Source organism: Zosterops lateralis, assembly GCF_965231275.1.
Source record: "Zosterops lateralis genome assembly, chromosome: 18".
In the NCBI taxonomy this organism is placed as follows: Eukaryota; Metazoa; Chordata; class Aves; order Passeriformes; family Zosteropidae; genus Zosterops; species Zosterops lateralis.
Genome location: NC_139778.1, coordinates 1,771,623 through 1,797,570, shown reverse-complemented (window position 1 = coordinate 1,797,570; position 25,948 = coordinate 1,771,623). Strand labels below are relative to the sequence as shown.

The 25,948-nt window shown below is 55.4% G+C and overlaps 1 protein-coding gene across 1 annotated transcript; it reads left to right on the top strand.

Moving 5' to 3' along the window:
- The first annotated feature begins 6,455 nt into the window (after window positions 1-6,455).
- On the top strand, window positions 6,456-22,462 carry LOC310916837 (uncharacterized protein). The gene is made up of 10 exons (XM_083874706.1): window positions 6,456-6,506; window positions 6,609-6,947; window positions 7,694-7,817; window positions 8,776-8,972; window positions 17,582-18,502; window positions 19,250-19,373; window positions 20,317-20,420; window positions 20,978-21,051; window positions 21,623-21,757; window positions 22,036-22,462. Exons 1-10 carry the CDS (start codon window positions 6,467-6,469, stop codon window positions 22,135-22,137), a joined length of 2,160 nt encoding a protein of 719 aa, XP_083730832.1. The 5' UTR covers window positions 6,456-6,466; the 3' UTR covers window positions 22,138-22,462.
- Window positions 22,463-25,948: the final 3,486 nt, after the last annotated feature.

The following is a 25,948-nucleotide window of genomic DNA, read 5'->3' as shown; positions in this document are numbered from 1 at the left end:
TCAGGCTGCTGGGGCTCAGGGCTCCTCTCCCCTGAGGAAGCTCAGCCGAGCCATGGTGGAGCCTGCAGGGCCTCTGAAAAAAATGAAAATTAGAATGTTGAAGATTTGAAGAGTTGAAACTTGTGATTGTCATGGAATAAGTGTATTAATATTTTAAAACGTAATAATTTTAAATTTTAATGTAACAGTAAGGAGCCATCTCCGTGGTCCCCCTGGGAGGGGGCAGTGAGGGGGGGCTGCTTGGTCGCTGGAGGCCGCCCGCAGCCCCCCCTCCTTGGGAGAGCCTGCACAGACACCGAAGCGGGCTGTCCAGGCCCCAACCCCGACGCCAGAGTGGGCTACCCGCCGCCTCAAGGAAAGCCTGCACCTCCCCCTAGACCCCTGAGTGGGCTCGCCCGCCGCCTTGGAGGAGCCTGCAACGCCCGCAAAATGCCGGCTGCCCGCGCCTTCCCACCGCTGCCCGTCCCGGCATGGCCCTGCCGATGGGGCAGCCCGCGGCTCCTAGCCACCGCGGCCATCCCACCGCCGCCGCTGCTGCCGCTGCTGCCGCCGCAGCTCTGCCAACGAGGCGGCCCCTCCCCGCCCCAGCCCGCTCCAAAAACCCGCTCCCAAAGACGCGGCAAATCGCCACCGAGGTGCCGCCACCGGCGCCTCCTCCCCCCCCAATCTAACCCGCGGGACCACCGAGATGCCCCCTCCCCGTGTCGCGCGGCCATCTCGCTGCTGCCAGTTGCAAAATAACTCCGGCCGCCATGAGGCTGCTCCAGCCCCTGCCCCCCCAGGGCAACCCTGTAGAACATGTAAAATAAGAATCCCAATGCAATCTGGGACCCTTTTTAACACCAAAACCCCCCTATAAAGATAAATTCAAGTAAAATTTGAACCCACAAAAATCAGTACTAAGCTGTGTATAGCCTAGAGTATTAATAGAGCTGATTAATATGATTGTTGAACCTCGCTGTAACCTAAAAATACAAAGAAAAAAGGTGAGACCCCGAGGCAAACAAATGGAAATCAGAACTCCTTGGAGACCCCCAGCGAGGGAAGAGTTCTCCAGCTTTGCAGGAATTTACGGCTGCAAAGCTGACCAAGACCCTCCTCCTCAAGGGCGAACCTGGATGCTGGCCCCTCGAGACACCCTTGTAAGAGCGGATTAATAAAGGCATTTTAAGGAAAAAAATATTATCTCCGCCAATTTTTATCACCCCTGTGACTCCATGTCCCGCCCCAGGCACAGAGCAGCACGTCCCAACACAGGTGTGTGTGTGCATCAGCACGGGCTGCCACGGGCATCCTGCACTGCTGCCTGCTGGGGGAAGGAGCACACACACACACACACAGACACACACACAGACACACAGACAGACAGGCCCTTGCAGAATACCCAGCCTTTATTGAAAAATCCTCTTCATTTGGCAGGTGCAGCTGAGCAGACACAGGCTCCGGGCACCCCAAAGCCTTGCCTGTCCGGCCCAGGGGCTGCCAGGAGGGGCCGAGGCTTCCCAGGGGCAGGAGCAGGCGGAGCCGAGCCCGGCCCGGCACAGGGCAGCCCTGGGCGGGGCCCCGGCCCCAGCAGGGAGGGGCCCGGGGGGGCAGGAGGGCGGCCCTGGGGCTCGGAGGTGCTCGGGACAGGGGGGCAGCCCCAGGCCCTGGGGCTGCTGTTTCCCAGCTCCAGGAGCTGTGGCTCCTCCTGCTCACGGCTCCGGCAGCGCCTCCTCAGCCAGGCTGCCCCACAAACCACGGCCAGGGCCACGGGCACCTTGATGCTGAGCAGGAGCAGCAGGTGGATGACACTGAGCTGGCACCTGTGTACGAGAAGGGAGGTTATGCTGGAGCTTTAGCAGGGGCTAGGGAAGGACGATGGGCATGTCTGCCAGCTGCCCTGCTTGTCTCCAGGATGCTCCCTGGGGACTCAAAGCTGGGACATTCATGCATGGGAAAAGAAGGTTTTGGCCAGGGGATGCTGTTGGGGACTTGCCCAAATCCCAAGCCCTGACTCACAGCTCTGGAGGCTGCCCACAGCCCCTGGGGCACAGAGGGTTGGTGGTCAATGGGCTCACGGTGCTGTCCCCAGTTGTGTTTGACACAGCTGGCAGAGAAAACAGAGTCAGAGCAAAGTGGAGACCCCCACACCTCCTGTCCTGCACCTTGCTCAGGCTGCCAGCTGGGCATGGAGCACAGCAAACCAAACAGGGCACAACAAAATGGTGCTTGGGCCTGAGAGCCACTGGGTCTTCAGTGATTTAGGAAGGGCTTCTTGCATTTGCTCTGATTTTACTCCACTCTTTGATAACCTCCTTTGTAATGGGCAAGCATAAAATGTCAGTGAGCCAGAGCACCCTCGAGTGGGCTGAGGGGGAGTCTCAGCTTTGGCTGCTGCTGCCATCACCTCCCACAGGCAGGAGAAAAGGGGGGAAGATCCAACACTCTGGTTTTGTGCTTTTTCAACGATCACTTAGAGGCTGTGAGTGACTAGAGAGAACAGGACACTGGGCAGCACAATTCCCACAGTCTCTCTGAGTTTTGGGGAGGTAAATGGGGTCACTGTTGCAGGCAGAAATCACTTCTCCCATGTGACTGGAGGCACTGGAATTACTGTCAGAGAATCTGAGAATGATTTGGGTCAGAAGGGACCTTAAAGATCATCCAGTTCCAACCCTCTGCCAGGGGCAGGGACACCTTCCACTATCCCAACTTCCCCCAAGCCCTGTCCAACCTGGCCTTGAACACTTCCAGGGATGGGGAATGCACAACTCTCTGTGTCTCTGGGCAACCTGTGCCAGGACCTCACCACCCTCCCAGGGAAGAATTTCTCCATGTGGAGTGGTCTCTAATGGCAGAAACAGGAGGTCTGGAGCCTTAAGGGAGGTGTGAAGAGCCCAGTGCCTGCAGGGCTCCAGCTGCACCACAGAGCTCATGGAGGAAAGTGGCTGCTGGAGGCAGGAGCTGCTACTCACAGTTGAGGGCTGGGGGGATTGGATGTTGATTGCACAATTTCCCCCGGGGAAACTGTCGGTACAGAGGGAATGGGATCAGAGAACGTGGTGGTCCTGTAGGTCAGTGATGGGAGGGTGGATGAAGCTGTAACAGAAAGAGGAGAGGCTTGGGTGATCTCTGGGGGGTGAAATGCTGTGGGGTTTGCAGTGAGTTACAAGTGACCTGTGTGCTGTCACAGCAGGACAAGCTGGGTCCCCTCTGCCACACCCAGAGGACACATCTCGAGGTCACAGGACTGTGAGACCCTTCCCCTGCCCATCAGGCTTTTCACAGTCTCAGTGCCCCACAAAAACATGCACAGAACAGATTGACCCTGCACAAACCAGGGCTGGGCACCCCATGCCCAGTTTCCCACTAACACAGCACCACCACAGACACTTGTCCTGCTGTGCAGGCTGATCCCTGGCCAGGCAATGGAGAGGGATGTTCCCCAAGGCCAGGGCCTGGTGCCCAGAGGCTCTGCCTTGTCCCAGGGGGGAAATGGGGCAGCCCAGTGCAATGAGGAACACCCACCCCAGAGTTATAGAGAAAGGCAAGGAGGGCACAGGAAATGCCAGCGAGAGCAAATGAGGAAGAAAATTGGACCCACAGAGCCCAGTGCACCTCAGTAATAGAGATGGCTGAGCCTGGGAGGGGCTCTGGGGAGAACTGAGAAGAGGGGAATGAGTGATGGTGGCACCTACTGCACTCTGGTGACACCCTGGGGCTGTCCCACCCCCATGGGCCCCCATCAGCTCCAGGCTGCCCCCACTGCAGACCCTGCTCCAGGCACCTGGGGGGGAAACACATCCCTGCTGGACCTGGGGGCCCTGCGACCCACAACTACTGACCTGACTCCACCATGACCTCCACAACAGCCGTGTCATCACGCTGATATTTTCCTGTTCGCACCCCACAGCGGAAGGTGCCGTCGTCCTCCTCAGACAGAGGATCCACGGTCACCGTGAATTCCCGCTCTCTGCGGTTGTCCCGGATGGAGAACCGGCCCTTCTGCACCTCGGGCTTCCACTCCGAGGTGATGACAAGGTCTTCAGCACAGGTAGCAACAACACCCGGTATGCACCAGAATTTGGGCAACTTCTCCAGGCCCGGCTCGTACCTACAGGTGACGGCCAGGGAAGCCCCCAGGAGTCCCCGCACGGTGCCGGGCCCCGTCACTGCCCCGCAGCCTGTGGAGACACACGGAGCCGCGGGAGCGCTGCCGCCGCAGCGGCACCTCCCGCCCGACGGGGCCGGGCCGGCAGCGGGCGGCTCCGGCAGCTGGAGCTTACCTGGAAGCAGCGCCCAGGCGAGCAGAGGCAGCAGCTGCATGGCCGCTCCGGGACGCCGGGGCTCAGCGGGGCCGCCGCTCCCGGTTCCTCTGGGCCGAGCCCGCCCCGCCCCGGGCCGCCCCTGGCGCACGGTCACCCCGCGGGGAGGAGCGCGGGGATCCCCGGCAGGGCCGGACAGCGGGGCCGCCCCAGAGACGAGGGGAGGGGGCGCCGAGCGTTTCTCGGAGCCGGCGGGGGGAGCGGGAAGGGCCCGGCCGGGCCCCGCTGCTGCCCCGGCCCCGCCCGAGCCGTCGGCACCGGGCCGGAGCGGGGTCGAGCGGCGCCGGCCGGGGGGTCCCGGGGGGTCCCGGGGCTGCCCCAGAGCCCGCCCCGCGCTCACGGCCAGCGGCGCCGGCAGCCGCAGCCCGGCCAGCGCCGGGAAGCAGCGGAAAGTGCTGCCGCTCTCCCGAGCAGCGTCCGGCCCGAGCGGCGCGGTTGCGGCTGCGGAGGAAGGATGGAGGCAGCGGGGGCCGGGCGGGCACCGCGTTCCTGGGGAAACGGGGGGAAACTCCTCCCGCGCTCCGGCCCCGGCCCCAGCGGGGCCATCGCTGCTGCTGGGGGGGAAACGGGCAAGGCCCGCCCTGGCCTTATGATCCCCTCACCATCAGCGCCCTCCTGCCACGGGAAAAATCCCTTTAGTGTCCCACAGGGGACCAGGCTCGCATCGTCCGGGACCAGATGTCCTGGTTTGGAGCAAATTTGGGAGGAAACCTCCGAATGGGGCTCCTCTGGAGAGCAAACCCAAACGGCCCCTTCCCCCAGCAGGTCCAGGAGAAGAGTTTCCTCGGAGAAAAGAGGAAAACACTATTTATTTATCAAACAAAATGCCCACAAGCACAAGGAATGAATTACATGAAACAATAAAATCTCTCGCTGGTTGTCCTGGGTTGCAGTGTAGGATGTTCACAAAGTATTTATTCTCTCACCATCTCCATGAACTGTTAAACCAGGTGGGGCAGTGTTTTCCCAGGCCCCTCCTTTGGGCTCTTCTGCTCATGGCCCATCAATGCCTTGCCCAGGACTCACAGGGAACTCCCTCCAGGAGCTCTCTCTGTTTAATGGGCCATCAAGGAGCCACTGCACGACTCCTCATCCCATTGGGAGATGCTCCCAATGCCCAGGGGGAGGAGCCAAGCATTCCCACCTGGAGAGAATCTGGGATTTGGGACAGGACAAGCAGCCCTGACCCACTGGATTCCCAGAGGAGCAGAGCTCCCAGACCTTTCTACAGGATCACTGCTTCAGGGAGATCACTTCATCTGGACTGCCCCCACCACCCTGCTCAGGGTGTGTTCTGACTCTGTCAGTGGTCATTTGTGTTACTGCATTTATTTTATTTTTACCTTTTTACCTTTCTCCTTATGAAATTGTATTTCTGACTTGGAGCCTCCCACTCGTTTTGCTTTCAAACCACAACATATTCTGTGGTTCCCAACGTGGGGCACAAGGCACTGACATAAGTCACAATTACAGTTTTTTGTTGAGGAAGACACCTGTTTGCTATGATGCTCAACATGCTTACATGTGTCTTATACCTATCTCTCTATATTTTTTCAAATATGGGGCACTATCTGCCGGTCTTAATGCTCCTGCATAGACCAGGGTATGGTACTAAAATTGCCTTATTGGTCTGTTATGTCCATTGCTTGATAAACTCCGAGGCAATGAACAGCATTCAGAATATATACCCAGTTTTGGATTCGTGTTCTGGTCTAGGATGCTACATCTGGGGCCTCAACAATCTCACCCAGGCCCTGTAGGGAGGAGTGAAGAATGATTTTTTCCAGCTTTTCAGGCATAACACAGCAGTTTTTGAAAATATTGAGTGCCCTCTGGATGCCAAGGACAGTATGATGTTGTTGTTAGTCCTGCTTGTCTTCTCTGCACGGCCCGTACCATGCTTAGGATCAAAACACTGCACAGTGTGATGCAGCGTGTTCTTAAGGAAGGGGAAGAGGGAAAGAGAAGCCGGCTCCGAGAAACGCTCGGCGCCCCCTCCCCTCGTCTCTGGGGCGGCCCCGCTGTCCGGCCCTGCCGGGGATCCCCGCGCTCCTCCCCGCGGGGTGACCGTGCGCCAGGGGCGGCCCGGGGCGGGGCGGGCTCGGCCCAGAGGAACCGGGAGCGGCGGCCCCGCTGAGCCCCGGCGTCCCGGAGCGGCCATGCAGCTGCTGCCTCTGCTCGCCTGGGCGCTGCTTCCAGGTAAGCTCCAGCTGCCGGAGCCGCCCGCTGCCGGCCCGGCCCCGTCGGGCGGGAGGTGCCGCTGCGGCGGCAGCGCTCCCGCGGCTCCGTGTGTCTCCACAGGCTGCGGGGCAGTGACGGGGCCCGGCACCGTGCGGGGACTCCTGGGGGCTTCCCTGGCCGTCACCTGTAGGTACGAGCCGGGCCGGGAGATGTTTCCGAAATTCTGGTGCATACCGGGTGTTGTTGCTACCTGTGCTGAAGACCTTGTCATCACCTCGGAGTGGAAGCCCGAGGTGCAGAAGGGCCGGTTCTCCATCCGGGACAACCGCAGAGAGCGGGAATTCACGGTGACCGTGGATCCTCTGTCTGAGGAGGACGAGGGCACCTTCCGCTGTGGGGTGCGAACAGCAAGATTTTGGCGTGATGAGAGCGCTGATGTGGAGGTCATGGTGGAGTCAGGTCAGTAGTTGTGGGTCGCAGGGCCCCCAGGTCCAGCAGGGATGTGTTTCCCCCCCAGGTGCCTGGAGCAGGGTCTGCAGTGGGGGCAGCCTGGAGCTGATGGGGGCCCATGGGGGTGGGACAGCCCCAGGGTGTCACCAGAGTGCAGTAGGTGCCACCATCACTCATTCCCCTCTTCTCAGTTCTCCCCAGAGCCCCTCCCAGGCTCAGCCATCTCTATTACTGAGGTGCACTGGGCTCTGTGGGTCCAGTTCTCTTCCTCCTTTGCTCTCACTGGCCTTTCCTGTGCCCTCCTTGCCTTTCTCTATAACTCTGGGGTGGGTGTTCCTCATTGCACTGGGCTGCCCCATTTCCCCCCTGGGACAAGGCAGAGCCTCTGGGCACCAGGCCCTGGCCTTGGGGAACATCCCTCTCCATTGCCTGGCCAGGGATCAGCCTGCACAGCAGGACAAGTGTCTGTGGTGGTGCTGTGTTAGTGGGAAACTGGGCATGGGGTGCCCAGCCCCCCTTTGTGCAGGGTCAATCTGTTCTGTGCATGTTTTTGTGGGGCACTGAGACTGTGAAAAGCCTGATGGGCAGGGGAAGGGTCTCACAGTCCTGTGACCTCGAGATGTGTCCTCTGGGTGTGGCAGAGGGGACCCAGCTTGTCCTGCTGTGACAGCACACAGGTCACTTGTAACTCACTGCAAACCCCACAGCATTTCACCCCCCAGAGATCAACCAAGCCTCTCCTCTTTCTGTTACAGCTTCATCCACCCTCCCATCACTGACCTACAGGACCACCACGTTCTCTGATCCCATTCCCTCTGTACAGACAGTTTCCCCGGGGGAAATTGTGCAATCAACATCCAATCCCCCCAGCCCTCAACTGTGAGTAGCAGCTCCTGCCTCCAGCAGCCACTTTCCTCCATGAGCTCTGTGGTGCAGCTGGAGCCCTGCAGGCACTGGGCTCGTCACACTTCCCTTAAAGCTCCAGACCTCCTGTTTCTGCCATTAGAGACCACTCCACATGGAGAAATTCTTCCCTGGGAGGGTGGTGAGGTCCAATGACCTCCAGTCACATGGGAGAAGTGGTTTCTGCCTGCAACAGCGACCCCATTTACCTCCCCAAAACTCAGAGAGACTGTGGGAATTGTGCTGCCCAGTGTCCTGTTCTCTCTAGTCACTCACAGCCTGGCAGAGATAGTTGAAAAAGCACAAAACCAGAGTGTTGGATCTTCCTCTTTCTCTCCTGCCTGTGGGAGGTGATGGCAGCAGCAGCCAAAGCTGAGACTCCCCCTCAGCCCACTCGAGGGTGCTCTGGCTCACTGACATTTTATGCTTGCCCATTACAAAGGAGGTTATCAAAGAGTTGAGTAAAATCCGAGCAAATACAAGAAGCCCTTCCTAAATCACTGAAGACCCAGTGGCTCTCAGGCCCAAGCACCATTTTGTTCTGCCCTGTTTGGTTTGCTGTGCTCCATGCCCAGCTGGCAGCCTGAGCAAGGTGCAGGACAGGAGGTGTGGGGGTCTCCACTTTGCTCTGACTCTGTTTTCTCTGCCAGCTGTGTCAAACACAACTGAGGACAGCACCGTGAGCCCATTGACCACCAACCCTCTGTGCCCCAGGGGCTGTGGGCAGCCTCCAGAGCTGTGAGTCAGGGCTTGGGATTTGGGCAAGTCCCCAACAGCATCCCCTGGCCAAAACCTTCTTTTCCCATGCATGAATGTCCCAGCTTTGAGTCCCCAGGGAGCGTCCTGGAGACAAGCAGGGCAGCTGGCAGACATGCCCATCGTCCTTCCCTAGCCCCTGCTAAAGCTCCAGCATAACCTCCCTTCTCGTACACAGGTGCCAGCTCAGTGTCATCCACCTGCTGCTCCTGCTCAGCATCAAGGTGCCCGTGGCCCTGGCCGTGGTTTGTGGGGCAGCCTGGCTGAGGAGGCGCTGCCGGAGCCGTGAGCAGGAGGAGCCGCAGCTCCTGGAGTTGAGAAACAGCAGCCCCAGGGTGAAACGCCGCGGGAAGAACTCCACAACTCATAACAGGAGTTAGAGCGGTGTGTATTTACCGACGTCCACACTGGGGGGAATAATTTCACCAAAGACACGCACACCCATCAGGGAACTTGCCCTTCTTATTATTCCCTGGGGTCTCACATATACATGACATTCCGTGGTCCCCCTCATACATATTAATTCCCTGAGCCCACCCCTCCTCGCTGGGTATGGGAATTACTCCAGGCCCTTCTGGGCATGTTCAATCCTTAGTGGTGGTGGTCTCCGGGCCGTGGTAGTGGTCCTGTGACATTCACCTCTTCACCTTTATCTCCCCCTGTGTGCTTTGGCCCTCTAGGCCCGTTTTCAAGGGAACACACCATCTTAGAGCCTGTGTTCTTCTCTTTCTCTGAGCCCTGAGCGCTGTTCTCTGCTGTTTAGGCTAATTCTTCTAGTTCTGGCTATGCCGAAGGTTTCCCATACTTGTGATGCTGAGATCTCTGCAAAAGGGTAACAGACACAGCATTCGGTGTTCACTAAATGTCTTCTAAAAGGCGATCTCATATATTCTAAAGCGCTACTTGGAATACATTGTAACATGCAGTATATGTCCTTAAATCTCCTGTAAAGGAACATCTGGAATTTTTTCTATCTCTGTCTCACAGGACATGGGGCTGCCCCCCCGCCCCGAGCACCTCCGAGCCCCAGGGCCGCCCTCCTGCCCCCCCGGGCCCCTCCCTGCTGGGGCCGGGCCCCCCCCCAGAGCCGCCCTGTGCCGGGCCGGGCTCGGCTCCGCCTGCTCCTGCCCCTGGGAAGCCTCGGCCCCTCCTGGCAGCCCCTGGGCCGGACAGGCAAGGCTTTGGGGTGCCCGGAGCCTGTGTCTGCTCAGCTGCACCTGCCAAATGAAGAGGATTTTTCAATAAAGGCTGAGTATCCTGCAGGGCCTTGTCTGCTTGTCTGTCTGTCTGTCTGTGTGTGTGTGTGTGTGCTCCTTCCCCTAGCAGGCAGCAGCGCAGGATGCCCGTGGCAGCCCGTGCTGATGCACACACACACCTGTGTGGGGACGTGCTGCTCTGTGCCTGGGGCGGGACACGGCGTCCCAGGGGCCCTGCAGGCTCCACCATGGCCCGGCTGAGCTTCCTCAGGGGAGAGGAGCCCTGAGCCCCAGCAGCCTCAGCCCTGCCACCTCTGCCTCATGCACCAAATGCCCATCTCCAGCTGGGCAATGGCCAGGGAAGAGTGTCCTTCCAGTGCTCTGCCCCCCACTGAGCAACTGCAGGGACTGGGGCCAGAGGGGGAGGCCTGGAGGGACCTGATCAGAGCCTGGGGCTCCTGAGCTCCAGAGGAGCTGTGCTAGGAACAGCCTGGGGAGAGGTGCTGACAGGAGAAGTGGGTGCTGCTGTCCAGCTGCACCAGGATCAGGGGCTGGCCTTACCCATTCCATTCCCCTGGCAAGGACACGGTGGCCATGCAGGAGCACTCACTGCTCAGCCTGCAGGATTTTCTGGGCTTCATGTGGGCCCTGTGCTGTGCTGAGCTCCCTCTGCCACGGGGTGGGTGCCCTGCCTGCCCAGAGGGGCTGGGCACTGTGGCACTGAGGGCCAGGCTGTGTCCTGACACAGGGCCCTGCTGGAGGAAGACAGGGGACACTCTGGGGAAGGGCACAGGGGACAGAGCACAGCAAGTAACCTCAGTGCCCAGGAGCAGCTGAAACTCCAGGAAACAGGCAATGCCATCATCTTGCTGAATCTCCAGCAGTACCGGAGGTGGCTCCAGCGGCTGAAGAGGAACCCAAGTCCCGAGGGACAGAAGGAAGAGGAGCCCGGCTCTTGGGTACGTGCGCTTCCACGTGTCGAACCTTCACGGTCAGTCTCTCTACTCGGGCAGCCATGTCCTGCCAAATGTCAGCGGCCCAGATGAGTTTTCCTCTGCACTGCCAGTTGTCCTTTTTCCAGCGATTCAGCCATCCCCACAGAGCATTAGCTACCATCCATGAGTCAGTGTAGAGATAGAGCCTCGGCCATTTCTCTCCTTCAGCAATATGCAAAGCCAGCTGGACAGCTTTAACCTCTGCAACCTGACTCGACCCACCTTGTCCCTTGGTAGCCTGTGCAACCTGTCGTGTGGGGCTCCAAACTGCAGCTTTCCATTTCTGGTTAGCGCCTACAATTCGGCAGGAGCCATCAGTGAAGAGAGCGTATCGTCTTTCAGTCTCCGGTAGCTCATTATATGGTGGGGCTTCCTCGGCACGTGTTAGTTGCTTTTCTTCTTCTTCAGACAATAATCCAAAATTCTCACCTTCCGGCCAGTTTGTGATAACTTCCAGAATCCCAGGGCGATTTGGGTTTCCAATACGGGCGCGCTGAGTGATGAGAGCAATCCATTTGCTCCATGTGGTGTCAGTGGCGTGATGCGTGGAGGGAACCTTTCCCTTAAACATCCACCCCAGCACTGGTAATCGGGGTGCCAGAAGCAGCTGTGTTTCAGTGCCAATCACTTCTGAGGCAGCTTGAACTCCTTCATAGGCAGCCAAGATCTCCTTCTCTGTGGGAGTGTAGTTGGCTTCGGAGCGTCTGTAACTTCGGCTCCAGAATCCCAATGGTCAGCCTTGAGTCTCCCCAGGCACCTTCTGCCACAGGCTCCAGGACAGACCGTTGTTCCCGGCTGCGGAGTAAAGCACATTCTTCACATCTGGTCCCGTCCTGACTGGGCCAAGGGTTACTGCGTGAGCAATCTCTTGTTTGATCTGAACAAAGGCTTGTTGCTGTTCAGGGCCCCAGTGGAAATTGTTCTTCTTGAGGGTAACCAGGTAGAGAGTGCTCACGATCTGACTGTACTCAGGAATGTGCATCCCCCAGAAGCCTATGGCACCTAGGAAAGCTTGTGTTTCCTTCTTGTTGGTAGGTGGGGACATGGCAGTGATCTTGTTTATTATCTCTGTGGGGATATGGCAACGTCCATCTTGCCACTTGACTCCCAGGAACTGGATTTCTTGAACCAGTCCCTTAACTTTACTTTGTTTAATGGCAAAACCAGCTTTCAACAGAATTTGAATAATCTTCTCTCTTTTCTCAAAGACCTCCCCAGGGGTGTTCCCCCATACAATGATGTCATCGATGTACTGCAGATGTTCCGGAGCCTCACCCTTCTCCAGTGCAGCCTGGATCAGCCCATGGCAGATGGTGGGGCTGTGTTTCCACCCCTGGGGCAGTCGGTTCCAGGTGTACTGCACGCCCCTCCAGGTGAAAGCAAACTGGGGCCTGCACTGAGCTGCCAAAGGAATGGAGAAGAAGGCATTGGCAATGTCAATGGTCGCATACCATTTTGCTGCCTTGGACTCCAGCTCATACTGAAGCTCTAACATGTCTGGTACAGCAGCGCGCAGTGGTGGCGTGACTTCATTCAGAGCACGGTAATCCACCGTCAGTCTCCATTCTCCACTGGACTTACGCACAGGCCATATTGGGCTGTTGAAAGGTGAATGAGTCTTACTGACCACCCCTTGGCTCTCCAGTTTATGAATCATCTCATGTATGGGAATCACAGGGTCTCTGTCAGTGCGGTATTGGCGGCGGTGTACTGTTGTTGTGGCAGTTGGTACCTGTTGTTCTTCGACTCTCAGCAGTCCCACAGCAGAGGGGTCATCTGAGAGACCAGGTGTTCTGGTTTGGGTTGAATTAGGGGAGAACCTCCAAGGAATCCCCTAATAACAAAACCTCTACCACCCCTCCCCCAACCCTGGGTTTGGGAAGGAATCTCTCAAACAAAAAGTGGAAAAAACCGGTTTATTAACAAATAAATAAACACCCCCGCCCCCGACACAAAGGAAAAAAAAAAAAAAAGAAAAGAAAAAGCTCAGGTTACTGTGAGGGGGAGGGCGCAGAGCTTCTCTCACAAGCCCCGGAGATCCTCCTCGGACTCCTCCAGCCAGATCAGCTCCGGGTGCCGGTCCTAAATCTTAAAAAGGGGGGGGGAGGGGAAGGGGAGAAGAGGGAAAGGAAAAAAACAAACAAACAGAGCACAGAGGCGGCAGAAAGAAAGAAAGAAAAAAAAAGAACGAAAGGGCAAGAAAATAGCAGAAATTGCGAGCAGCAATGCAAGCCTAACAGCCAGGAAGCCAAGCAGCAGCGTGGAAAGAGCCAGCAGAAAAGTGCCCGCCCAGCTAACAGGGAAGGGACAGCTGTTAGACATAACAAAGGAGTCCACGATATGGGATAGAGAGCACTGTCAGCCCAGGACATTCCATCCCTTATCCCATATCGTGGACACACAATAAAAAATTTCCATCTCACTCAGACCCTTGACACTTACACATTTCCATTCATCTTACTTGCTCAAACCTTTGACACTTACACGTTTCCTTCTGTTTCACCCTACATTCAGATCTCCCTGAGGTACACATCGTGTGGTTCCATCTTTCTGCATTATCCACCACATATAACCCGGTCCTTGAGCAGAGACAATTCCACGGATGGGTTTGCCTGTACTCGAGGCAGGGTTGATCCATACTGTCTTTCCCAACAAACCTCTAACATGGGCCACTGGAGCTTTATCTCCATCTACTATATTAAGGAGTTGGGACTGAGCAGGACCCGCTCGGTTGGTAGAACCTCGGATGTTAACTAGCCAGGTGGCCTTTGCTAAATGCTGCTCCCAGTTTTTTAAGGACCCCCCACCCAATGCTTTCAGGGTGGTTTTTAACAACCCATTGTACCTCTCCACTTTACCTGCAGCTGGTGCATGGTAGGGGATATGGTACACCCATTCAATGCCATGTTCCCTCGCCCAGGTTTTAATAAGATTATTTTTAAAATGAGTCCCGTTGTCTGACTCAATTCTCTCGGGAGTACCGTGCCTCCAAAGGACCTGCTTTTCAAGGCCCAGAATAGTATTGCGGGCTGTAGCATGAGACACAGGGTAGGTTTCCAACCATCCCGTGGTGGCTTCTACCATGGTCAGCACATGGCGCTTGCCTTGGCGGGTTTGAGGCAGTGTGATGTAATCAATCTGCCAGGCCTCCCCATACTTGTACTTAGACCACCGCCCTCCATACCAGAGGGGCTTCATCCGCTTGGCTTGTTTAATGGCAGCGCACGTCTCACAGTCGTGGATAACTTGAGAAATGCTGTCCATGGTTAGATCCACCCCTCAGTCTCGTGCCCACTTATAGGTGGCATCCCTACCTTGGTGACCTGAGGCATCATGGGCCCATCGTGCTAGGAACAACTCTCTCTTGTGCTCCCAGTCAAGGTCTATCTTCAACTCTCCTATTTTTGCAGCTTGATCTACCTGCTGATTGTTTTGCTGCTCCTCATTAGCTTTACTTCTGGGGACATGGGCATCTACATGGCGAATCTTCACAGGTAGTTTCTCTAACCGGGCAGCAATATCTTTCCACTCTTCAGCAGCCCAAATTGGTTTTCCTCTACGCTGCCAGTTCGCCTCTTTCCATTTCTTCAGCCATCCCCACAGAGCGTTGGCTACCATCCAAGAATCAGTATACAGATAGAGCCTTGGCCATTTCTCTCTCTCTGCAATATCTAGGGCCAGTTGAATGGCTTTGAGTTCAGCAAATTGACTGGATCCACCCTCTCCTTCAGTGGCCTCTGCGACCAGTCATGTGGGGCTCCATACAGCTGCTTTCCACCTTCTATTCATCCCTATGACACGGCAGGAACCGTCGGTGACTAAAGCAGAACGTGCTTCCTCTTTCGGCAGCTGGTTGTATGGCGGAGCTTCCTCAACCCGAGTCACTGGTTCTTGTTCTTCATCTGCGATGCTGAAACTTTCACCTTCGGGCCAGTTAGTGATTACTTCCAAAATTCCAGGGCGATTCAGTTTCCCAACTCGGGCACGTTGTGTAATGAGGGCAATCCACTTGCTCCAGGTAGCACTGGTGGCATGGTGGGTGGAGGGAACTTTTCCTCTAAACATCCACCCTAACACTGGTAGTCGGGGTGCCAGGAGCAGTGGTGCTTCCGTACCGATCACCTCTGAAGCAGCTTGGATTCCCTCATAGGCGGCCAAGATTTCCTTTTCCGTTGGGGTGCAGTTATCTTCAGACCCCCTGTAGCTCCGACTCCAAAATCCCAGTGGTCGGCCTCGGGTCTCACCAGGTACCTTTGCCAAAGGCTCCAGGACAGACCATGACTCCCGGCTGCAGAGTAGAGCACATTCTTCACATCTGGTTCCGTTCTGACTGGGCCGAGGGCTACAGCATGAGCAATCTCCTGCTTGATCTGGGTGAAAGCTTGCTGCTGCTCAGGGCCCCAATAGAAATCGTTCTTCTTGCGGGTAACCAGATAAAGGGGCCTCACAATCTGACTGTATTCCGGAATGTGCGTCCTCCAGAAACCTATGGCACCTAAGAAAGCTTGTGTTTCCTTCTTATCCGTTGGAGGGGACATAGCTGTAATTTTGTTAATAACGTCCGTAGGAATCTGACGCCGTCCATCTTGCCACTTCACTCCTAGGAATTGGATCTCCCAAGCAGGTCCCTTAACTTTACTTTTCTTAACAGCAAGGCCAGCTTCCAGGAGAATTTGGATGATTTTCTCTCCCTTTTCGAACACTTCTGTTGCTGTGTCTCCCCACACAATGATATCATCAATATATTGTAGATGTTCTGGGGCCTTACCCTTTTCTAGTGTGGCCTGGATCAGCCCATGGCAGATGGTGGGGCTGTGTTTCCACCCCTGGGGCAGTCTGTTCCAGGTGTACTGCACTCCCCTCCATGTAAAGGTGAACTGAGGCCGGCATTCGGCTGCCAGAGGAATAGAGAAAAATGCGTTTGCGATGTCGATAGTGGTGTACCACTTTGCTGCCTTGGGCTCCAGCTCATACTGCAGTTCCAGCATGTCTGATACGGCTGCACTCAGAGGTGGAGTCACTTCATTCAAGGCACGATAATCCACAGTCAATCTCCATTCTCCGTCAGATTTCCGCACCGGCCAGATGGGGCTGTTAAAGGGTGAGTGGGTTTTGCTGACCACCCCTTGGCTTTCCAGCTCTCGAATCATCTTATGGATGGGGATCACAGCGTCTTGAGTGGTTCTATATTGCCGCCAATGCACTATTGAAGTGGCAATTGGTACTATTTGTTCTTCTCCCTTCAAAAGTCCTACGGTGATCGGGTTCTCGGTTCAACTGTTGAATGCTTTCTGCCATCACAGTCGCTACTCCAAAGGCCCACCTGAACCCTTTCGGGTCTTTAAAATACCCACTCCGGAGGTAATCTATGCCCAAGATGCATGGGGCCTCTGGGCCAGTCGCAATAGGGTGTTTCTTCCACTCATTCTTAGTCAAGCTCACATCTGCCTCCACCAATGTATAGTCCTGTGATCCCCCGGTCACACCAGCAATAGAAATCGATTCTGCCCCTACATATCTCAATGGGATCAAAGTACACTGCGAGCCAGTGTCAACCAAAGCCTTATCGTCTTGTGGCTTCAATGTGCAAAGAAGCTTTCCGGGCTGGTTTTTTTCTCTCTTTTTCCTTAGGACTGTTTAAATCTGCTCTGGACTGAAAAGCCCAGAGGAAGACTGGGATTTTGCACCCCACAGGGGCTGGACCTTGGCATTTTCCAGCACCAAAAGAACTGGGATTGATAAGAAACTGAGAGAGCTGAGCTGACTCCTGGCAAGGACTTCTCTCAGTTTTGCCATCTCTCTTTGGACAAGTGTTGTGGATTGAAAGCAAAACTAGTGGGAGGCTCCATGTCAGAAATACAATTTAATAAGAAGAAAGGTAAAAAGGTAAAAATAAAATAAAATAAATGCAATAACACAAAGCACCACTGAGAGAGTCAGAACACACCCTGAGCAGGGTGGTGGGAGCAGTCCAGATGAAGTGATCTACGTGAAGCAGTGATCGTGTAGAAAGGTCTGGGAGCTCTGCTCCTCTGGGAATCCAGTGGGTCAGGGCTGCTTGTCCTGTCCCAAATCCCAGATTCTCTCCAGGTGGAAATGCCTGGCTCCTCCCCCTGGGCATTGGGAGCATCTCCCAATGGGATGAGGAGTCGTGCAGTGGCTCCTTGATGGCCCATTAAACAGAGAGAGCTCCTGGAGGGAGTTCCCTGGGAGTCCTGGGCAAGGCATTGATGGGCCATGAGCAGAAGAGCCCAAAGGAGGGGCCTGGGAAAACACTGCCCCACCTGGTTTAACAGTTCATGGAGATGGTGAGAGAATAAATACTTTGTGAACATCCTACACTACAACCCAGGACAACCAGCGAGAGATTTTATTGTTTCATGTAATTCATTCCTTGTGCTCGTGGGCATTTTGTTTGTTAAATAAATCGGTTTTTCCACTTTTCTCTGAGGAAACTCTTCTCCTGGACCTGCTGGGGGAAGGGGCCGTTTGGGTTTGCTCTCCAGAGGAGCCCCATTCGGAGGTTTCCTCCCAAATTTGCCCCAGTCCAGGACATCTGGTCCCGGACGATGCGAGCCTGGTCCCCTGTGGGACACTGAAGGGATTTTTCCCGTGGCAGGAGGGCGCTGATGGTGAGGGGATCATAAGGCCAGGGCGGGCCTTGCCCGTTTCCCCCCCAGCAGCAGCGATGGCCCCGCTGGGGCCGGGGCCGGAGCGCGGGAGGAGTTTCCCCCCGTTTCCCCAGGAACGCGGTGCCCGCCCGGCCCCCGCTGCCTCCATCCTTCCTCCGCAGCCGCAACCGCGCCGCTCGGGCCGGACGCTGCTCGGGAGAGCGGCAGCACTTTCCGCTGCTTCCCGGCGCTGGCCGGGCTGCGGCTGCCGGCGCCGCTGGCCGTGAGCGCGGGGCGGGCTCTGGGGCAGCCCCGGGACCCCCCGGGACCCCCCGGCCGGCGCCGCTCGACCCCGCTCCGGCCCGGTGCCGACGGCTCGGGCGGGGCCGGGGCAGCAGCGGGGCCCGGCCGGGCCCTTCCCGCTCCCCCCGCCGGCTCCGAGAAACGCTCGGCGCCCCCTCCCCTCGTCTCTGGGGCGGCCCCGCTGTCCGGCCCTGCCGGGGATCCCCGCGCTCCTCCCCGCGGGGTGACCGTGCGCCAGGGGCGGCCCGGGGCGGGGCGGGCTCGGCCCAGAGGAACCGGGAGCGGCGGCCCCGCTGAGCCCCGGCGTCCCGGAGCGGCCATGCAGCTGCTGCCTCTGCTCGCCTGGGCGCTGCTTCCAGGTAAGCTCCAGCTGCCGGAGCCGCCCGCTGCCGGCCCGGCCCCGTCGGGCGGGAGGTGCCGCTGCGGCGGCAGCGCTCCCGCGGCTCCGTGTGTCTCCACAGGCTGCGGGGCAGTGACGGGGCCCGGCACCGTGCGGGGACTCCTGGGGGCTTCCCTGGCCGTCACCTGTAGGTACGAGTCGGGCTGGGAGAAGTTGCCGAAATACTGGTGCACCCCGGCTGTTGTTGCTACCTGTGATGAAGACCTTGTCATCACCTCGGAGTGGATGCCCGAGGTGCAGAAGGGCCGGTTCTCCATCCGGGACAACCGCAGAGAGCGGGAATTCACGGTGACCGTGGATCCTCTGTCTGAGGAGGACAACGGCACCTTCCGCTGTGGGGTGCGAACAGGAAAATTTCGGTTTGATGACAGCGCTGTTGTGACAGTGATCGTGGTATCAGGTCAGTAGTTGTGGGTCGCAGGGCCCCCAGGTCCAGCAGGGATGTGTTTCCCCCCCCAGGTGCCTGGAGCAGGGTCTGCAGTGGGGGCAGCCTGGAGCTGATGGGGGCCCATGGGGGTGGGACAGCCCCAGGGTGTCACCAGAGTGCAGTAGGTGCCACCATCACTCATTCCCCTCTTCTCAGTTCTCCCCAGAGCCCCTCCCAGGCTCAGCCATCTCTATTACTGAGGTGCACTGGGCTCTGTGGGTCCAATTTTCTTCCTCCTTTGCTCTCGCTGGCCTTTCCTGTGCCCTCCTTGCCTTTCTCTATAACTCTGGGGTGGGTGTTCCTCATTGCACTGGGCTGCCCCATTTCCCCCCTGGGACAAGGCAGAGCCTCTGGGCACCAGGCCCTGGCCTTGGGGAACATCCCTCTCCATTGCCTGGCCAGGGATCAGCCTGCACAGCAGGACAAGTGTCTGTGGTGGTGCTGTGTTAGTGGGAAACTGGGCATGGGGTGCCCAGCCCCCCTTTGTGCAGGGTCAGTCTGTTCTGTGCATGTTTTTGTGGGGCACTGAGACTGTGAAAAGCCTGATGGGCAGGGGAAGGGTCTCACAGTCCTGTGACCTCGAGATGTGTCCTCTGGGTGTGGCAGAGGGGACCCAGCTTGTCCTGCTGTGACAGCACACAGGTCACTTGTAACTCACTGCAAACCCCACAGCATTTCACCCCCCAGAGATCACCCAAGCCTCTCCTCTTTCTGTTACAGCTTCATCCACCCTCCCATCCTCGACCTACAGGACCACCACGTTCTCTGATCCCATTCCCTCTGTACAGACAGTTTCCCCGGGGGAAATTGTGCAATCAACATCCAATCCCCCCAGCCCTCAACTGTGAGTAGCAGCTCCTGCCTCCAGCAGCCACTTTCCTCCATGAGCTCTGTGGTGCAGCTGGAGCCCTGCAGGCACTGGGCTCTTCACACTTCCCTTAAGGCTCCAGACCTCCTGTTTCTGCCTTTAGAGACCACTCCACATGGAGAAATTGTTCCCTGGGAGGGTGGTGAGGTCCTGGCACAGGTTGCCCAGAGACACAGAGAGTTGTGGATTCCCCATCCCTGGAAGTGTTCAAGGCCAGGTTGGACAGGGCTTGGGGGAAGTTGGGATAGTGGAAGGTGTCCCTGCCCCTGGCAGAGGGTTGGAACTGGATGATCTTTAAGGTCCCTTCTGACCCAAACCACTCTCAGATTCTCTGACAGTAATTCCAGTGCCTCCAGTCACATGGGAGAAGTGGTTTCTCTCTGCAAGACTGACCCTATTTCCTTCCCCAAAACTCAGAGACTGTGGGAATTGTGCTGCCCAGTGTCCTCTTCTTTTTAGTCACTCAGAGCCTGGCAGAGATAGTTGAAAAAGCACAAAACCAGAGTGTTGGATCTTCCCCCCTTCTCTCCTGCCTGTGGGAGGTGATGGCAGCAGCAGCCAAAGCTGAGACTCCCTCTCAGCCCACTCGAGGGTGCTCTGGCTCACTGACATTTTATGCTTGCCCATTACAAACAAGGTTAATAAAAAGTGGAGTTAGACCAGAGCAAATGCAAGAAGCCCTTCCTAAATCACTGAAGAGCCAGTGGCTCTCAGGCCCAAGCACCATTTTGTTCTGCCCTGTTTGTTTTGCCCTGCTCTCTGCCCAGCTGGCAGCCTGACCATCCCACCCCTGCTGTGATGGGCAATCCCTGCCGTGCACAGCTGCTTCCTATGTCACCCACAGCCGCTTTCTGCAACCCTCCTCCATGCTGGTTCATCCTGAGGAGCATGACAACATAAACTCTTGGGTTTTTTGCAGCTTGAATGTGGTTGAGCACATCCTCACTCCAGCCATCATAGTGGTTCTTTTTTTGCTTGGAGTGGCTGCTGGTGTGCTGGTTGTACTCTCCAGGAAGAAGAAGGGTGAGTGAAGTTGCCATTGCCACACACATCCTGTTTCTGTAACAAGAAACCGAGCCTGCTCTGCTTCCCTTATTTTTCCGCTCTGTTTTTTTTTCCTTCCCCATTCCCTTTCTGATCCATCCAGTTCCTCAGTCCATCATTGGGACCTCCACCAAGGAGGTTTCCTTCTCTCAGGGGAGCAGTGGGGCCATCCCATGGGTGCTCTCCCATGGGTGTTGTCCCCTGGGACCAGGGAATGACAGCTCTTGTCATTGGTGCTGCTGGTCACAGAATCTGCTTGATTTTGTCAGGACACCATCATCTTCTCCAGATGGGCTCACTTGCATGGGCCAGGCTTACATTGGGCTTGATGCAAAGTTTAAGGCCAGTGTGAAGAATGGGGAGGGACAGGAGGGGACATTGCCAGCTGGCAGGTGGGATCTGGCTTTATTTGAAGAGCTGCTCTAGTTTAGATGGCTCATGGAGTGTCAGGTTCCTGTCCTGCTTTATGGCAAGATTTGCAGTGGCAGTGCAGTTTCTCAATACGTTAATTTTCCTGTATTTTCACTCATGTCCAGCCACATCCAAACTTCATCCAGCCCCTTCTGGAGCAGCCATAGAGATGGACAGGACTCGCCGTATGCCACCTACAGTAAGGAAAACCTCTTAAGTTCTTGGGATTCTGTGCCCCAAAGTTCACATGGAGAGGGGAAACACTGCACCATGAACTGCTAGAGCTGCTGCTTTCAGCCAGGTTCGTGGCACTTCAGGCTGGAAGGGGTCCTTTGGGCTCTGTTTGCCAACAGAAAGACACAACCAGGGACTTTCTGTGACTATCACAGAGTATTCCTGGGAGAAGAATTTAGGATTGAGCTGAGATGTTTCTCTCCAAGCCTCTTTAAGCATGGGAGCTGCTTCTCTGTGTGAAAGAGCCTTGGGAACCTGCAGCAAAGCACATCTGAAATGGCTGTAGGATAGCTACTCCTTGCTGATTACTTGGAAAGTATGTTCTGATATTTTGTGCCAGCTCTTGAGGAGGGGCTGGTGTCACTAGAATTCCCTGGGAAATGTTGAGCCAGCCTTGCTTCAGCTTTTATTTCCACCCAGTGCCCCTGCAGCCATCTCAACCCCATCAGAACAGGCAGCAAGGTGGGAGATATTGCCACCCCTGTGGATGCAGGCAGGGAGTGGCAGCAGGGTAAGAGCTCATCCTTCTCCATCAGGGTCCAGAAGCCTTGGTCTATGCAGACATTGCCCACCACCCCAGCGTGGCCGAGAACCAGTACAGCAATGCTGGGGCGCTCCGCCGCCTGGACACGCCCCTGGTGGAGTACATCGACGTTAGGAAGAGTGTTCAGGTAGGAGAGTGCCAAGCACTGCCAAGCTGGAAGCAGTGAGATGAAAGCTGGAGTGGGTGGGTGACAGAATGGGCAGCAGGATGGGCTGGGTGGGGAAGGGGAGGGCTGCAAAGGGAAATGTCAAACTGGGGTGCAAGTGACCCTGGCTAACGTGGGTTCCCTCTCCTGTCCCTGTGGCTGCTCCTGGGTGCTAAAAACACCACTGAGAGGTTCCAGCAGTGTTTGCCTGGAGCAGCCCCACAAAGGATGTTTTTGCGTTTATCTCCCTCCTTTCCCAGCCTTTGGAAGAGGAAAGAGAGGCGTTATATGCCAGAGTGCAGAAGCCCATGCGGCAGCAGGAGCAGATCTACGCCAATGCCATCAGCTCCACCGCCCAGTGAAGAGCTCTACAGCACAGTGTGGGGGAGATGAGCCAAGAACCCAACCCCATGGGCTGCTCCTGCTGCTGGCAGCACCAGCGAGACTTGCACAGAGGACACGAGGTTGTTCTGCTCAGGAAGGTGCCAGCTTCTTAGGAGAGCTGCTGCTCTCTGAGGCTTGGGTGTTTCTTAGAAGCAACATCAGAGAGGATGTGGAGGCACAGGGAGGGTTGAAGATAAAGTCATCTCTCTGCAAATGCAATTTGGAGTCCTCATCTGTACAGCAGTGGTGCTGGGAATGAAGCTCTCCCCATTGAAGTGGGGTAGTCTGGGGCAGAGACCCACCAGGCAGGTGTGGGAGAGGTGGGCAGGGGAGGTGAGGCTGGGCTGGGGGATGAGCTGGCTCCCTGTGCTCACCACTCATCCCATGTGCTCCTTTGGCTACATTGTTCATGTGGGCTGAGGCTCCCAAACCCACTGGTCCCTGTGACTGACATTTTTTTCATGCTAATGCCAGCCGGCAGCTCCTGGGAACCAGGATAATAGGAAACATTATATCCAAGTGCATTTGCAGGGGGTGCTCATGTGGAGGGTGAGGTGTAACAGGACCTTGGTGCAGAAATGGCATCTCCCCCAACCCCTGGTCCCACAGGCCCCCAAGCAGTTTGCTCCTGCTCTTTCTCCCCCACCACTCCCAAGGACATCCAACCTGGGAGCACACAGATGAGCTGCAATCATTGTCCTGCTCTTCTCTGCTTTGCTGATAACTTTTCTCCTGACACTCAGTAAATACTTCCTGTGTGAAGAGTTGCTGCTGTAGCAGTGACAAATCAGAGAATCTGATAGCATTGGCCACTGTGTGTGACTGTTTGTACAGCAGGTTCCCACCTGCTAAAGGGTTTATTGCAGAGTCTCACCCTGAAAGCAGGTCCAGCCCCAGCCCAGGTGGGCTCCAGCAGATCTTTAGGGCAAGGATTCTTGGGGCTCCAGCACAGACCCACAGCCCCACCACCAGCTCCTGAAGTGTCAGTCCCCATGGGAACATTCCATGTAGTCTTGTCTCTGATGTGCTGGTTCCCTCTCCCATGAATGTTCACTCTTCTCTGGCCCAGTGCCAGGCAGTTCATCCATCCACTCCCATGAGAAGCAGGCCATAGGGCTGGGTGTCAGTTTGTGATGGGCTGGGAGCAGAAAACCTGACCTCTTACACGTACATGGTTCCAGGCAAGTGGTTTTGACAAAGAGGTGAATTTTCCCTTGCCATGAGAATTTGGGCCACTGTAGGTTTTTGCAGCCAGGCTGGTTTCAGGGCAGGGATGCTGATTTACACCACAACTAGGAGGAGACTGAAGTGGGAGCTTCTCACTCTCTACAAATACCTGAAAGGAGGTTGTAGTCAGGTGCAGGTTGGTCTCTTCACCCAGGTAACAAACAACAAGACAAGGGGAAACAGGATGCCACAAGGGGAAACAATTCTGTAAGTTGTGCCAGTGGAGGTTTGGATTGGATATTAGTGAAAATTTCTTCACCAAAAGGGCTGTAAAGCCCTGCAACAAGCTGCTGAGGGAAATGATAGTCACAATCCCCGAAGGGGTCTAAAAAACATGTAGATGTGGCACTTAGGGACATGGTTTAGTGGTGGCCTTGGTGGTGCTGGGTTAATGGATGGTCTTAATGTTCTAAAGGGTCTTTTGCAACCTAAAGGATTCTGGGCAGAGAGCCTTTTCCTGCTGGTGTGGAGATGCTGAGGCAATCTTGCGGCTCTCAGCTCTTGAGGCATGGACCAAATTGCTCCTACCAAAGAGGAAGCGCTCCCAGAGCTCAGCAGGCTGCTCAGAGCCCTTCTGCAGCCTGGGGGACCCGCCCTTGTCAAAACCTCTTCCTGTTAAAACCCTCAGGGGCATTCAGGCTGCGGTGTTCCCTCGGCTTTAGTGACAGAATCTGCCCACAAAGCTCACAAGAGGTCATAGAACTCCCCGGAGCTGCTATCGCAACCAACACTGCTTCCCATTTCCTCTGCTGAAATACCCAAACCCAAACCCTCCAGTAGCTTTCACCTCCAGTGGCTTTCACAGGGGAAAGGCTGACAGAGCTGGGTGTGCTCAGCCTGGGGAGGGGAAGGCTCCAAGGAGACCTCAGAGCCCCTTTCAGTGCCTAAAGGGGCTCCAAGAGAGCTGGACGGGGACTTGGAACAAGGGCCCAGAGTGCCAGGACAAGGGGAATGGCTTCACAGTGCCAGAGGGCAGGGCTGGATGGGATATTGGGCAGGAATTGTTCCCTGGGAGGGTGGGCAGGCCCTGCACAGGGTGCCCAGAGAAGCTGTGGCTGCAGTGCCCAAGGCCAGGCTGGACAGGGCTTGGAGGGACTTGGGATAGTGGAAGGTGTCCCTGCCCAAGGCAGGGGGGTTGACACCAGTGGCACAGGCACAGCAGTGCCACACACAACCCATGTGTGCACCCCAGTGCACACCCACATCACTCACAGCCTCACACACATTCACTCACATCTCAGGGTACACAGACACACACATTCACTCATATTCACTTACACTCATTCACACATTGTCTCACATTCATTCACACTCACAGTCATTCACTTACATGCTCACACTCACGTTCATTCACACACTCGCACATTCATTTGTACACTCACACATTCACACATTCATTCACTCTTACACATTCACACTCACATGAATTCACTCTCACATTCATTCACTCATTTACTAACACACACTCACATTCATTCACACTCATTCACCAACATTCATTCACTCACACATTAATTCACCCACACATTTACTTACATTCACATTCACTCTCACCCATGCTCACACTCACATTCATTCACTCACATTCATATTCATTCTCTCACATTTACTTACACACTCACATTAATTCACTCACACTCATCACACTCATTCACTCTCATTTACACGCTCACATCAATACACTCACACAGTCATTCACTCATTGACACACTCACATTCTCTCACATTTACTTACTCACATCAATACACTCACATTCAGTCATTCACTCTCATTTACACACTCACAATAATGCACTCACACTCAGTTATTCACTCTCATTTGAATGCTCACATACACTCACATTCACATTAATACACTCATTTATGCACTCACATTAATTCACTCACATTCACAGTCATTAACTCATTTACACGCTCACATTAATACACTCACACTCAGAGTCATTGACTCTCATTTACACACTCACATTAATACACTCACACTCACATTAATACACTCATTTATATGCTCACATCAACACACACACTAATTCACTCACACTCACATTATTACACTCATTTACATGCTCACATTAATACACACACTCACATTATTAAACCCATTTACACACTCACAGTCATTCACTCACACTTAAATGCTCACATTAATTCACTCATATTAACACACTCATTTACACGCTCACATTAATACACACACATTAATTCAAACTCACATTAGTTCACTCACACTCTCATTAACACACTCATTTACAGGTTCATATTAATTCACTCTCACATTAATACACTTATTTACACACTCATATTAATTCACTCACACTCACATCACTACACTCATTTACACGTTCACATTAATACACACACTCACATTAATTCACGCTCACATTAATTCACTCACACTCACATAATACACTCATTTGCACATTCACATTAATTCACTCACACTCACATAAATACACTCATTTACACGCTCACATTAATACACTCACACACATGAATACACTCATTTACATGCTCACATCAGTACACACACTCACATCAATTCACTCACACTCACATAAATAC